This window comes from Clupea harengus, chromosome 6 (assembly GCF_900700415.2).
Source record: "Clupea harengus chromosome 6, Ch_v2.0.2, whole genome shotgun sequence".
In the NCBI taxonomy this organism is placed as follows: domain Eukaryota; kingdom Metazoa; phylum Chordata; class Actinopteri; order Clupeiformes; family Clupeidae; genus Clupea; species Clupea harengus.
In genome coordinates, this window is record NC_045157.1 from 22621175 (window position 1) to 22635764 (window position 14590).

At 46.7% G+C, this 14590-nt stretch overlaps 1 protein-coding gene across 3 annotated transcripts in view; it reads right to left on the bottom strand.

Moving 5' to 3' along the window:
- The window catches only part of lrp4 (low density lipoprotein receptor-related protein 4), an 87217-nt gene that overhangs the window by 36339 nt on the left and 36288 nt on the right, over positions 1 to 14590 (bottom strand). For all 3 annotated transcript variants that reach the window (XM_031569439.2, XM_012830678.3, XM_012830679.3), the window contains exons 2-3: positions 12853 to 12999; positions 126 to 242 (exon numbers count right to left, since the gene is read on the bottom strand). In XM_031569439.2, the coding sequence (XP_031425299.1) occupies positions 126 to 242; positions 12853 to 12999 (264 nt within the window). The remainder of the gene's footprint in view (positions 1 to 125; positions 243 to 12852; positions 13000 to 14590) is intronic.

Genomic DNA, 14590 nt, shown 5'->3' on the forward strand with positions numbered 1-14590 from the left:
GACTATGACCTACAATCGGGGGGAAAACCACCGCAGCTGTCCAGCTCTCTATATATAAGTGTATGATCGAGTTGAGTGGCTTGAGTGGCTCTGGAAACATGAGAGTAGAAGAAGGGTGGACTTACGGCAGTCCTGTTCGTCAGAGTCATCCTCGCAGTCGTTGTCCCCGTCACACACCCACGAGCGGCGGATGCACTTGCCGTTGTCACAGTGGAAGTCTACTGGAGAGCAGGTGGGTAACACTACAGCCAGGGAGAGAGAGAGAGAGAGAGAGAGAGAGGGAGAGGGAGAGAGAGAGAGAGAGAGAGAGAGAGAGAGGGAGAGAAAAAACAAGTCAGTGTGAAGCAAGAGCTTTCCTCTGTCAGTGTTTCCAGGCTTTCTGATCATGTTCTACAACAGGGATTGGGCAGATCACTGACAGCCGCATTCATACAGCAGGCCAGCGATTTGGATGAAATGCGGGATAGAGGCGAGCCGGCCTGACAGGTAAGCCCACCACTCCGATGAATCCCCCCCCCCACACACACACACACACACACACAAACACACCGCTCAGAATCTCAATCAGGCATGACGGGCACCGCAGCCCCGGGATGGAAAAGGTTACGGCGAGTGTGTAAAGCTCCCAAGAACAAGCGGTGAATCGCCACACAATGCTCATTCCTCACTAACTTCATCTCCGTTCCTGAGCCCCCTGCTCCACGTACACTGCGCCTTTGTGAGCGGAGACGCGATCGGTAATTGTATTAAAACGGGGTCGGGGTGGAGGAAGAGAAGGGATGGGTGATGAAGAGGAGAGCTTCTCAGAGCATTCGGCCACTCACTTGCGCCTGTCAATACGAGGCATGAAATATTGACCGTTTACTACGAATGCAATGAAAAATGCATGACGTCATGGCCAGGGCTGGCTGGCGAGAGAGTACACGTCTGGGCTCTAGGACTGAATAAATCATTAGAGACTGAGACAGAGGGAAAGCGAGACAGAAAGTGTGTGTGTGTGTGTGTGTGTGTGTGTATGTATACAAGGGAGGGTGAGTGGAAGAGAGAATGAAAAAGGTAGTTCTACTGACCTACATTTAAGACCACCACCAATGTTTGCTTCACACTGAAAACACTTGCACATATACAGTAGGTGCTGTTAGCACACACATGCATACACACATACTAACCCAGACACATACAAACAGATGCAATTTTTTTTTTTAGAATCCACATTTTCAATCTCTTTGTTATGACCTTAATGAGCCTCTATAGACCGCTCTTATTTCATCTGAGACAAGCACACAGCCTAATTCAGAGCAGGATTATGACCGAGTATGATGCTGTTGAGCTCAAGTGAACTAAGAGTCCAATAAATGAAGTGGAGCTCAAGGTTGGTCGTAAACAACAAAGGCTCCTCTCCGCTTAGCAGCACCTAGCCCATCAGCTAATTATTTAGCATGCCACAAGGCACAAGACCGGTGCGACCACATGGTTCGTTTCAACTCATCGTTTAGTCTAACGATATAAAGGACCTGTTGAGAGGAAACGAAGGGGGGGAGCGGAGGTAGGAAATAAAGCTCAGAGAGATGGCTCCTTTTAGCCCTGTTTACTCCTGCTTGGACGGAGCACAAAGAATCCTTGTGCTGGAGCTTGTTCCAGGGAGCCACACGTAAACACACGTGGCTTCTGCAAACACGCACAATGCACGTGAAAGAAATGTCCAGAGCTCCCAGAAGGATGGGTAGGATGTGAATAATCTAATTAGGGCATTGCATAAGGGCTAACACGAACATGCCCGCATATGCATAAACATAAACACACCCACACACAGCAGAGACCCAGAAAGTGACATGGCTGAAATCTACTATCTGTATATCAAAGGAGCGCAGAGTTGACGTGAGGTCCCCTTTGAATGGTGATATCTGCCCTTCATCGTGTGACAGAGAGCTGAAATCACGCTATCGTCACATTCTTACCTACGAGAGAGAAATGGAGAGACCAGACACTAATCCTTAATCTCTCTCTCTCTCTCTGTCTCTGTCTTTCATTTTGATTCAGTCTTATTTTGTCTTCTGCTTCAGGTATGAAACCAGAAATTCCCATCAGCACAACTGAATACCAAACACAAAAAAGATTTCAATTTAAGGCCAGGATTTGCATTCCTCTTTGGGGAATACTTTGGGGAGTTGAAACAAAATTCACTTCATAAGCAATACATGCCAGAAGATATTAGTTTTTGCCTAGAGCATGTGTGTGTCTGTGTGTGTGTGTGTGTGTCTGCGTGTGTGTGAGTGAGTGTGTGTGTGTGTGTGTGTGTGTGTGTGTGTGTGTGTGTGTGTGTGTGTGTGTGTCTGTGTGTGTGTGTGTGTCTGTGTGTGTGTGTGTGCACGTGCCTCCATGTGCCTTCAGAGGCATTAAAAATAGGTCGTAAAAGATGAGCAACAGTGTGTGTTGGCGGCTCTTCCTCCCTCTGCGTCTCAGCAGTCACAGGCCGCTTGCTTTATGGAGGCCTATCAGCCTATCAGAGACACTTTAAAGCCGCTCGGAGGTCCCTCGCTAATGGGCTCCCATTTACCACTGCCGCTCAGGATATGGGATGCCTAATGGGGCCAATTCATCTGCCTAAACACCGCACAGGCGTCGGGGCACGGGGGTGTTTGTCAAAAACCAGATGCTTGCTCCCCGCTGTGAGCTGCGCAAAAGGACGACGCGTCCCAGCGAGGTGCCGTGTCCTCTGCTGCCGTGTCTCAAATCCCCCTCTTCCTCGGCTGCCCTGGCCCCCCCGTTAAACCTTCCTCCTCCATCCCCAGAGAGCAGAGCAGAAAACACAGACTGGCCCTGATGAGCGTCGGGCCTCAGCACCGGAGCCTGCTGGGGACGGTCTCCAAGAGACGGTGAAGGGGAAGGAAGGGGTGGAAGTGAACGTGGCGCCCAGGGCAGAATGCATAATTCAGCCGGTCCGTGCGGCTCAACAGCCTGCTCTGCTCAACCGTGATGTTTAAACCAGTCAGCCTCAAATAAACACTTCAGTTCAATTCAACAGCGATGACTTTGAGTAAGAGTCACCCTGGCTTGTTTGGTACCTCTCCCGGTGTCTGTGGAAGTCGCGGTAACACCGCCTCAAGTCCTAGGAGCCCAGCGGCTTTATCGGAGATGGAATTATCTCGGAGGCCAGTTCACCTGGTAAAAAAGTAGAGCGAGTTTCTGCGCCCCGGTCCTCTCAGATCGGCCGCACAACAAACAGCCGCTCGGCGCTCCCCTTTCAGCGCCGATCCTGACAGAGCCGCTCTTATCTGATCCTTGGCATGGCGCCATCGCAGGGGCACATATTTCGGGGGCAATGGGGGGGTGGGGGGCGTTGTAGACTGGTGTTTCTTGGCTGTGTGCAAGCCTGTCAGACACGCTTTTTTGCGCACCTTGGCAGCTCGAGAGAAGCCAGTGTGCAGCGACGTGGCACGAGTGCACAAAAGAAGCAGAAATATTTCAATGTGATATAATTTCAATGAGCTTCGCTGATCAGAACTAACTGCACAATATGGTCTCTGTCTCTCTTTACCAAAAGTTATGACTAGGGCTACATTTTCAAGCTGTTAAAAGTAATACAAATGTTGGAACATTAGCGTGTTTTAATGCCAATAGCAATAGCAAGTGTGGATTTTTTTCCCTTTCATCATAGGCGTATTTGGCAAGAACAAACAACACCATTCATGTGTCTCTCTGAAAAACACCCAAGGGCATTGATAGACACTTGAGGGTCTGTCAATCAAAAAAGCCCTGAATGCATACTATACTGCTGAGCAAAGGGGCACAGATAAGAGAAAGAGGTACATGTCCGTTCCTATATATTCATACTGCTCCAGCCATAGGACAATACAGCTTAATCCTGACTTCTTTCTCTGCCAGGAACCTGCACAGAACACACACACACACACACACACACACACACACACACACACACACACACACACACACAGACACACACACACACACCTACTTATCTCCATGTGACACACCCTGACAGGGTGATCTTGTCATACCCTCATCTAGCCACCCTCAGGGAAACTTCTAAAGGCTTTTGAAATCAAGCACTGAAGTAGATAAGCAGATGATGAAGTCGTGGGACAGCAAAAGTGGAGGGAGAGAGAGGGGGAGAAAAAAGGAAACAAACATTCGTCAGACCGTGCACCTCAGCAGGAGTGAGCTCAGGTCACAGCGGCAGCAGTCACAGTGGCAAAGCGCCTTCACCGTGGCCACAGGGGGTGAGACGCCGCCATCATCAGCGCGCTCTGATGGAATCCAAACCCCTTGTCTCTCAACACAGGTGGGCTCCTGTGAGGATGCAGGCAGGCAGGCAGGAGGAATGTTTGGGATTTCCAACCAACCATGGAGTCACTTTGTTTTTACACATCCATCAACATTAGGCTTAACTGAAGCCGTGTCAAAACGGTACAAAAACATGGCGTCGGCCAAACCAAGGACCAAAACAGACCGACTGCCGTAGCCTAGGCAACAGTCTGAGAGGGTACAAGGTAGAAGGGTAAACCGGAGTTACCCAGGGTTTCAGAATGAATGCCATTAAGGTTGACCTCAACAGTGCAAATTAAATCCAGTTGGATATTAATGCACACAATCTTTTCTGTGTCCACATCTGGTAGTTTCTTTGCAAGTTTCAGGTGAGCCCAGGACAAACACCTCATTGCAACATTCATTTCACTAAGTGGGTGCTAATATGACACAGGATCACACTTCTCGATCACACTATAAAAACAACATAGGCTACTCCCTTTGTATTTGCTCAATGTATAGGGCAAAGGGTTACGCTATCTACAAGAGTACAGAGAAGGTAAAGTAAACACATTCTTTCAAAGTAAGGTGGTTCAAAGCAATGGACTCTGTTTTTGTCTTCCACCACTGGCTAATCTCCTTCTTTATGCCTGAACAAGTGTCAGTGACTACTACAGGAGTAAATGTTTAGCAAGGGGGAGGTGCTGTTTGAATTTCAGAGACACACAAGTTCGGGGCTAGCCATTGCCAACTAGTTTGCTGCAGTGGAAGGATTATGCAAATGCTCTTGAATGCAAATAGCTCCGAATTAAACCCCATGGACACAAAAAACACACACACACAAGAAAGGATAGCAGAGAAAAGAGGAGGGCAAAAGAAAGAGTGGAAAAAAGCAAATTCCCTTTGCAGAGAGGAGATAATATAGGGGAGAGGGAGAGAAAAGTGATTGGGCCCAGGGAAGGTAGGAGGCAGGGCGCTTCATAATCTCCTTTTGAAGGTCTCCACTTGCCTCATGCTGGCCACAGGCATCCCCATGGGCACAGCTGCGCTCTCATTGGCTGGGGACGGAGGAGAGAGGAGGATTATGGGTAGGCAGAGCACAATTTTGGACGGCACTGGCGCAGCGGGACAACTTCCCCCCTGCAGTTTGTGTTGACAAGGGAGGAGAGTGTGTGTGGAGGTTTTATGCATGTGTGACTGCACAAACTCACACTCTCACTCCATCTCTCCCTCTCTCTCTCTCTCACACACACACACACACACACACACACACACACACACACACACACACACACACACACACACACACACACACACACACACACACACACACACACACACACACACACACACACACACACCAGCACATCAGCCCTGGAATCATTCTGTTTAGCTCCTCACAGCTTCATGCCTCTTCCCATCCTCCAACAATTCTCCCCTGCTACCCAACAATCCTCCAGCCCCAAAGCAGTCACAGCCTTTTAACTCAGCAGGGGACAGAGTGTCTGTGTCTATCGTGTGTGTGTGTGTGTGTGTGTAAAGAGAGGGGTACAGCAGCCCCCAGAAAAGTGTCTCAGATAAGAACACTTCCTCCAGAACAGGCATGGTAGAGCGGTGATGAGCGACAGCACAGCAGTGAACTCAAAGAGTAACGGGGAGGGATCAAACGAAAGCAAATGGAACGACAGTGACAGATAACGAGCAAACGGCCAAATAGACGAGTGCCGTGTGAAGCAGAGCAAATGGTGGAGACCGCTCTGAAAACACAGGGAGGTGGAATGCCTCTCACTCCTCTCCTCCTGCTCTTTCATCCATCCCCCACTGTCTTTCAATCTCCCCCTCCCTACAACCCCCACTCATTCTCTCTCTCTCTCTCTCTCTACCTCCCTCGCCCTCATTCTTTGATCATCCATGCAGCACATCCACCGGCTTGTCCAGGCTCCAAGTTAGCGGGTGCCCTTTGGTGTCATGGGGCACTTTGGGGGTGAGTCACACCATCCTGCCGTCAACCATGTGGTCAGTTACCAATCTCCCCAAAACACCAGGCTTGGGGGACTTATTCACTCTCTACTACGGCAAGCTCCTCCTTTACACCAGTTTCAATAGCCAGAAGCACAGCAAAGCGGCGCCTTATGTTGAGCTGATGACTTACAGGCCAGATAAGTCAGACACATACGGCTGGTTGCACAGAAGCACCAGGTCAGCAGAGACACACGCTAATCCTGCGCTGCTAAAGCATCCCAATGCTACAGAGAGTGTGAGAGAGAGAGTTACACACATGATTAAAAAAGGGGCCTGTCATTAATTTGATGAGGCTGTTTTTGATTTATGCCTTCATTAACTTTCATCATTACTAATTACTCGCCCGTCCTTGAAAAGCGCGACCCTCTCTACACGCCTCGTCGACACAAAAAACTTTTGGGTAACTCTGGGTTTTCCGCTTGCTTTCTAAAGTCCCCCCCCCCACCCGCATGCTTGTGTGTGTGGGTTGTTTCCTTCCAAAAAAAACATTTCCCTCCTAAGAGGTAATTTCAGCTCGTCTCATCCCATGCACAGTCAGGGGGGAGATCGGGACATGGGTGTCCAGATGAGATTTTGCCGGCGTGCTGATTTATGGACACCCCCTCCGGGCGGCCGAATGGCGCCCTCCTCCTGAAGGCAGCCATACATAAAGATGAGATGGCCTCCACATGTGGGCTTCGCCAGCACTCCAGACTCCGACGGCTGCTGAAGGGTCTGGGGGTAGAGCTCGGGTGGAGGGGCGAGACGATTCATTCAGCTGCTGTTTCCACCACCTTCCACACACTCGCTCACACTCCCTCTGTGTGCCTACGGCTTTGTGATCGCTGCAGTGGACTCGGAGTAAGAAGCTCACAGATTGGACAAAGTGAAGGCTTATGAGGTGAGGCCCTTTGAGCCCCATCAGAGGACATCCTGTCCCACAGGCCCATTCCCATCCTGCCTACTCTCCCCGGGGGAACACAAAGTGCCTGGAGTTACAATGAAACCTGAACTTCTCCCCCTCAAAACACTCATGCAAACACACACATATAGGCTGTACCCATTCAAATTCACATGCATACAAAAAAATGCCTGTCCCTCTCATACTCAGGCACAGGCACACGCACACATGGCATTCTATGAAGACTTAATAAGATCAAAGAGATTATGCCGACATACAAACCAACACGCACGCACGCACGCACGCACGCACGCACGCACGCACGCACGCACGCACGCACGCACGCACGCACGCGCACGCGCACACACACACACACACACACACACACACACACACACACACACACACACACACACACACACACACACACACACACACACACACACACACACACACACACACACACACACACACACAATCCTCTCAGACCCACTTTATTTCAGTAATTGACCATTGTTATTCTCCAGCAGCAATGCACAGTATATTTATTGCTGGCTGTTGCTCTCTTAGGGGAAATTAGTGAATTAATATAAATGGCCCTTTACTACTCAGGGGACTCACAGAACACACTTCAGACCTCAGCAAGCTGGACCAAATGGACCCTGTGTGCATGTTAGTATTTGTGTGTATGTGTGTGTGTGTGTGTGTGTGTGTGTGTAGGGGGGGGGGCAGCTAGAGGCAGTCTAGCTAACAGCCACTCTGCGAGTGCATCCCTGGCCTCCATCGGAGAGAAAATACGATCCGCAAATTAAATTAAGCCCTGTTTTTTTGAGAGCGTTATTAAAACCGTAAAATTGTATGGCCTTTTCTGACAAGGACCGACTTAATTTAATCTAACTTAATGGAGGAGTCGCTCACGTGATCAACCTGTCCTCCACTCCACAATCTTATCAGCACTCAATTAATGAGTGTGAGAGTGAGAGTGTTTGTGTGTGTGTGTGTGTGTGTGTGTGTGTATATGTGTGTGTGTGTGTGTGTGTGTGTGTATGTGTGTCTATGTGTGTGTGTGTGTTTTCTTTCTAGTCAATACATAACTAAACCAAACAGACGTGAATGGGAGGGTCTGGCTGAGAGAGCGAGAGAGAGAGAGAGAGAGAGATGTTTTAGGGCAGTGGGGGCTAATGGGAAAAGCTTGTGTCTGGGGACAGAGTGGCCGTGGTCAGTGTGTGTCAACCCAGGCGTTTTACATGCCGTGATCGATGCGGACGAACAGATCCATTACTAATTTCATCTTCACCGTGATCAATAACGATTAGTCCACGCAACAAGCGATGGCCTCTGCCTCCCCCCCCCCCCTCCCTCCCCCTGTTCTTTTAAAGCTCTGCTGTTGCAGGCAAGATGGATGGAGCTGGCCTGAGTGTCTGTCAGCAAAGGGCTATGGAAAGTCTTCAAGAGTCTTATTTACGGTGTTCCCCTTTCTGGCGGCTCGGTGTGGCACTCACATAGATGACATTACACCATTACCATGCTAATGGTATTAGCCAAGCCCAAAGAAAGGTCAGCGTGGCTTTAATCCTTGTGACGCCAGCCCTGCCAGCCATGTAGAACAAGTCCCAAAAAAAGGAGAAAAAGGAAAAGAAAAGAAAAAAGAAAATCACCAGGCAGGATCATTTTACATTGCCCAAAGGCTGCTGTCAGATGTTTTTTTTGCATGTGTAAGTGTATGCGTAACATGGTGTGCGAGTGTATGTGTGTGGTTAGGAGTGTCTATGCAGGGTATGTGTGCGTGTTGGTATGAGTGTGTATGGTATGTGTGTGAGTGTGTGTGCTTCTAGGTGTGTGCTTCTAGGTGTGTGCATGTATGGTATGTGTGTGTATGTTTGTGTGTATACGTAACAGTTGACCCATTTTCTTGACGGTGTGCTCCCTCTCATCCCACCCCCTAGCCTCCCGCTCCCCGGCCCGGCCGGCGCGCCTCTCAGAGGCTGTGGGAGGAGGGCTGCCTCGCGCTGCACGGAGGGGAACCAGATCTGCTCGGAGCAGAGCTCATGCATTGTGCCTCCGTGTTTGTGTGCTTTTTCATGTGCCAGCAGCCGAGCCTCAGCCCTCGCATTCATCTTATGCTGCCGTGAATCACTCTCACACTCACACACACACACACACACACACACACACACACACACACGCACACACACACACACGCAGACACACACGCACACCCACAGACACACACAAACACACACACACACACACACACACACGCACCCACACACACACCCACAGACACAGAAAATCTACTGCTGGTGCCACTAGTCCATGAACCCGGCCCAACCGAGGCCAAAACTCACTGAAGCATTGGGTAGAGCGGCACGGCTGCCCCGGCGAGAGAGCAGAGTGTTTGTGTTATGGGGCTCAGTAACCGTTTGCAGCCAGGCTCAATTTCACAGTCAAATCCAGGGCACACATTTACTGATTTAATGTTTGGCTGATTGAGACAAATTATCCCATCTGGTTTCAATGGAATCAATTATTGATTGATTCAATAACTCCAGGCTCTGCGTGAACAACAGTGTTAATGGTGAAAAGGTAACTTTAGAGGCAAGGAAATGATGTGTGAGCCTGCTGAACCTTTTCTTAAGTGTTTTGGTAGTTTGACCTTTTATTCTAGTTTTCACAGCATTACCCATTAATTATGCATATGCTGTTAGTATGCCATGACTTTGCTCATGAAGACTGCAGCAATTCATTAGTGGAATAGGAAAATGATGAGGGGTATGTGTGTGTGTGTGTGTGTGTGTGTTTATGTGTATGTATGTGTGTGTGTGTGTGTGTGTGTGTGTGTGTGTGTGTGTGTGTGTGTATGTGTGTGTGTGTGTGTGTTTATGTGTATGTATGTATGTATGTATGTATGTACAGTGGTGGCCAAAATTATTAGAACACTTGGCATATTTAAGGTTTCAGTTGAATTGGCCATTAAAATATACCCATAAAACGAATGAAATATATACAAAGTCATCATTATGCTCTATAAACCATAGAATAGAGCCATCTTAAGGAGATTTAGGTCATTTTCTTTACAAAAAACAAGTTAGGCCTATTTCACTCTCAATGTCACACAATCATGTTCCTTCACAGAAGAAGCCAAATTACTTGTATGATCATTGTAAGGTGTGATCGTGGTTAAATTGATGGTGATGCGAGAGTCTTAGGACACAGCTGCGTGATTATTTTGAATGTACAAGGCCTATCCTGCTCATTAAGTGATTGGTAACATCAGAGTTTTGTCAATGAGGCCACAACACCAATTGGTATAAATTCAAAGCCTCTAGAAGTAGTCTTGAAGCACATTTTGCTCTTTGAACATGGCTAAGGTGAAGAAAGAGCTAATGAGTGAGCAACGGGTTCGAATAAAGGCCCTTTTTGATGCTGGCTGGAGTTAACGCCGCATAGCCAAGGCCTTGAAATGCAGTCCAAGTACTGTTAAGTACACTTTAAAGCGCCAAGATGCCACCAATTCACACCAGTGAAGGATCTTAAAATTCTCAGTCTTAAGGACCGAAGAAAGACCTCACGAGAACTGCGTGACTATGATCAACACCACAATGACTAATGGTGCAAAAGTGTCTTCAAGAACTGTGCGTCGGAAACTGGGAGAAAAGGACTTGTTGGTGGAATAGCAGCAAAGAAACCATTACTGAAAAAGCAAAATAGAGTGGAACGCCTGAAATTTGCAAAAGAACACAAGAAATGGACAAAAGAAGATTGGTATCAAGTGTTGTGGACTGATGAGTCCAAGTTTGAACGGTTTGCCAACAAGTGAAGAGTGTATGTTCGACGGAGGGAGGGGAGCGATATATAAAAATTAGTGTCTCTTGCCCACAGTTAAACAGGGAGGGGGTAGTATTATGGTGTGGGGTGCCATTTCAGCCTCAGGAACAGGTGGCTTATTGAAAATTCATGGAATCATGGATAAGAAAGTGTACCACAATATTCTGGTGAGGCACGGAGTACCATCTTGAGTCGTCTTATTGGGCCTGGATTTATTTTCTGAGAGGAAAATGACCCTAAACATTCTTCTAACTAATGCCGGAACTACCTGCAACAGAAGGAATCTGCTGGAACATTGAAAATAATGGACTGGCCCCCTCAAAGTCCGGACCTCAACCCCATCGACCAAATTTGGGGCGAGTTGGAAAATAAACTTGACAGATCTATTGTACATTCAAAGGAAAGCCTTTGGCTTGAGTTGGAGAAGGCATGGGATCACATTAGTGTTGAAGTTTTCAGGAAATATATTGACACTATGCCAGAGAGATGTGCTGCTGTAATTGCTGCAAAAGGTGGTAATACCTAATATCATAGTTAAAAGTGGATAAAAACAGTCGGACTCACATCATCTGATATTTGTCATGCTCAGAGCAACCATCTGCATGTTTCATAAACATTATGAAATTAAATCATGTTTTGGAGGCAAAAAAAGGTCAATTTTTTCAGATTTGTCAGGTGTTCTAATAATTTTGGCCACTACTGTATGTATGTATGTGTGTGTGTGTGTGTGTGTGTGTGTGTGTTTATGTGTATGTATGTGTGTGTGTATGTGTGTGTGTGTGTGTGTGTGTGTGTGTGTGTGTTTATGTATATGTATGTATTAGTGCTGTCAGTTTAACGCGTTATTAACGGCGTTAACGCAAACCCATTTTAACGCCGTTAATTTTTTTATCTTTTTTTTATCTACTTTTTTTTTTTTTTTTTTTTTTTAGATTAACATTATTTTTGGCCTGTGTAGTAGGCTAACGTTACGGTTTGAGTGAATGGTGAACGCGATACGGCGAAATGGATGATAAAAAGCTTCTGAATGGAAAGTTTACTTTTAAAAGTTGCAAAAGAAGCAAGCTTCACTGTTGTCTGAAAATGTCAACAGGCAGCTGGCTGAAAGCAAAGAAGTAGTAGGCTTACCTTTTATTGGTAACCTAAATGTTACAGTTCATTGTTTCTGAAATAAGAGACCTGACTGCTATGTTCCCAGCAAACTTGGAAAAAAGAAAATATTAAGCCATGGTTTAACTGCACTATAGGCTGAGTTTACCTGAAATGTGCACTTTATAATTTTATTTTGTACCGCCCTGTTTGGCAATGTTGGTTTTCAATAAAATAAAACATTTGCATAAAGCAAGCCAATACACTTTTCCATGTTGATAAGGGCATTCAAATAAAAATAAAATGATGGTAAAAATACATAAACGAAGGGACATTTAGAATAGATAAAAAATTGTGATTAATCGCGATTAATTTTGAGTTAACTATGACATAAATGCGATTAATCGCGATTACATATTTTAATCGCTTGACAGCACTAGTATGTATGTATGTATGTATGTATGTATGTATGTATGTATGTATGTATGTATGTATGTATGTATGTATGTATGTATGTATGTATGTATGTATGTGTGTGTGTGTGTGTGTGTGTGTGTGTGTTTATGTGTATGTATGTATGTGTGTGTGTATGTGTGTGTGTGTGTGTGTTTATGTGTATGTATGTATGTATGTATGTATGTATGTATGTATGTATGTATGTATGTATGTATGTATGTGTGTGTGTGTGTGTGTGTGTGTGTGTGTGTTTATGTGTGTGTATGTGTGTGTGTATGTGTGTGTGTATGTGTGTGTGTGTATGTACTCACTGCAGCCATCCTCATCACTGTGGTCTCCGCAGTCGTTGTCCCCGTCGCACTGCCACTGAGCAGGAATGCAGGTACACTCCCCGAATGGACTCACCGCACAGGTGAAATGGTTCCGGCCACATGAACACTCCGTGCTTCCCAGTACGCCTGGCGAAAAAAAACACACAATGATCAGATACTGACCCCACACAATCACAAAATGACACAAAAAAACACATAAATGCCGTTTAAATGACTCCACAAACAAAGATAAGCGATTATGAAAGTCTTTGCTAATTGCTTCTATTATTCTCATTCCATTCAGTTTCCTTGCATTGATTGCGCAATCGACAACTTATGTAAAAGCCGCCATCCAGGCCAAGGCTGTCATAAATTGCACAGATAAAGCATCTGGGCTAGGCTGTGTTTGCTAGGCATTGTTTGGACTCCTGACAGTGGAAGTTCAAACGCTGCCTGATGGGTGTCATTTTTCACTCTGGGGGATTGGCCTGTCTTTAGCCAAAAGGGACTGAGCTCTGTATCCTTCTACTGAATGGGAGTGAAGCCCGCGTGCTGTGTGCACAGAGAGCACCAGGGAGAGCCCATTCCCCTAATACATGCCATCCGTTTCCTGCGTGCGGCGCTACGCCTTGAACATGTGATTCATTTCTTCCTCAGCCACAGCACTTTGCCACTAATGGCATTCAATAATAAATACGTAGAAGTTGTCTGACTGGATTTCATTAGTGAAAAGAGGCTTTTTCCATCAATGCATATGTGCTTATTTGTGAATGCATGTGTGTGTGCGTGTGCGTGTGTGCGTGTGTGTGTGTGTGCGCGTGTGAGAGGAGCAGAAGTTTTAGGAACAAAGAAAGCAAAGAGAGAGAGAGAAAAAGAAGTAGATTACAGATCAGTATAATAACCGCCAGAACATCTCGTACCACCTTTACAACTCACTTCACTCCATTTTAGTTGAAAGGAAAGGCGGCAGATAAGTCATTTGTTACATGAAAGAATGAAAACTGTGTCAGGCTATTGCAGCCACCCTAAAGGTTATCAGCAAGATAGTGAAGAGAGACAAATTCTTTCTCTGCGAGTCAGTCTCTAAGTATTTAGGCCTTTAAACTGGAACTGCACTGCCCCCCCCCCCTTTTTTTTCTTATTCCATGCTGTTCATAGGGAGACTGTTCATAGCACAGACTGTTCATAGCACAGACTGTTCATAGGGAGACTGTTCATAGGGAGACTGTTCATAGCACAGACTGTTCATAGCACAGACTGTTCATAGGGAGACTGTTCATAGGGAGACTGTTCATAGCACAGACTGTTCATAGCACAGACTGTTCATAGGGAGACTGTTCATAGCACAGACTGTTCATAGGGAGACTGTTCATAGCACTGATTGTTCATAGGGAGACTGTTCATAGCACAGATTGTTCATAGGGAGACTGTTCATAGCACAGACTGTTCATAGGGAGACTGTTCATAGCACAGACTGTTCATAGGGAGACTGTTCATAGGGAGACTGTTCATAGCACAGACTGTTCATAGCACAGACTGCTCAGCGGTTTGTTGGCCCCGGCTCCTTGTTTTGTGATCTGCCTCCGACTTCCGCCATTTAGGGCAATAGCTGTCTCATCAGTCACCTCAGGCCCCACAACACTCCGGGCCAGACAGACATTAAATTAAACGGGAGGGAGGGTGTGTTAGTGCAAGTGTGACAGGGCTGGCTTCTCTCCCTCCACTCCTCCTACCCCCC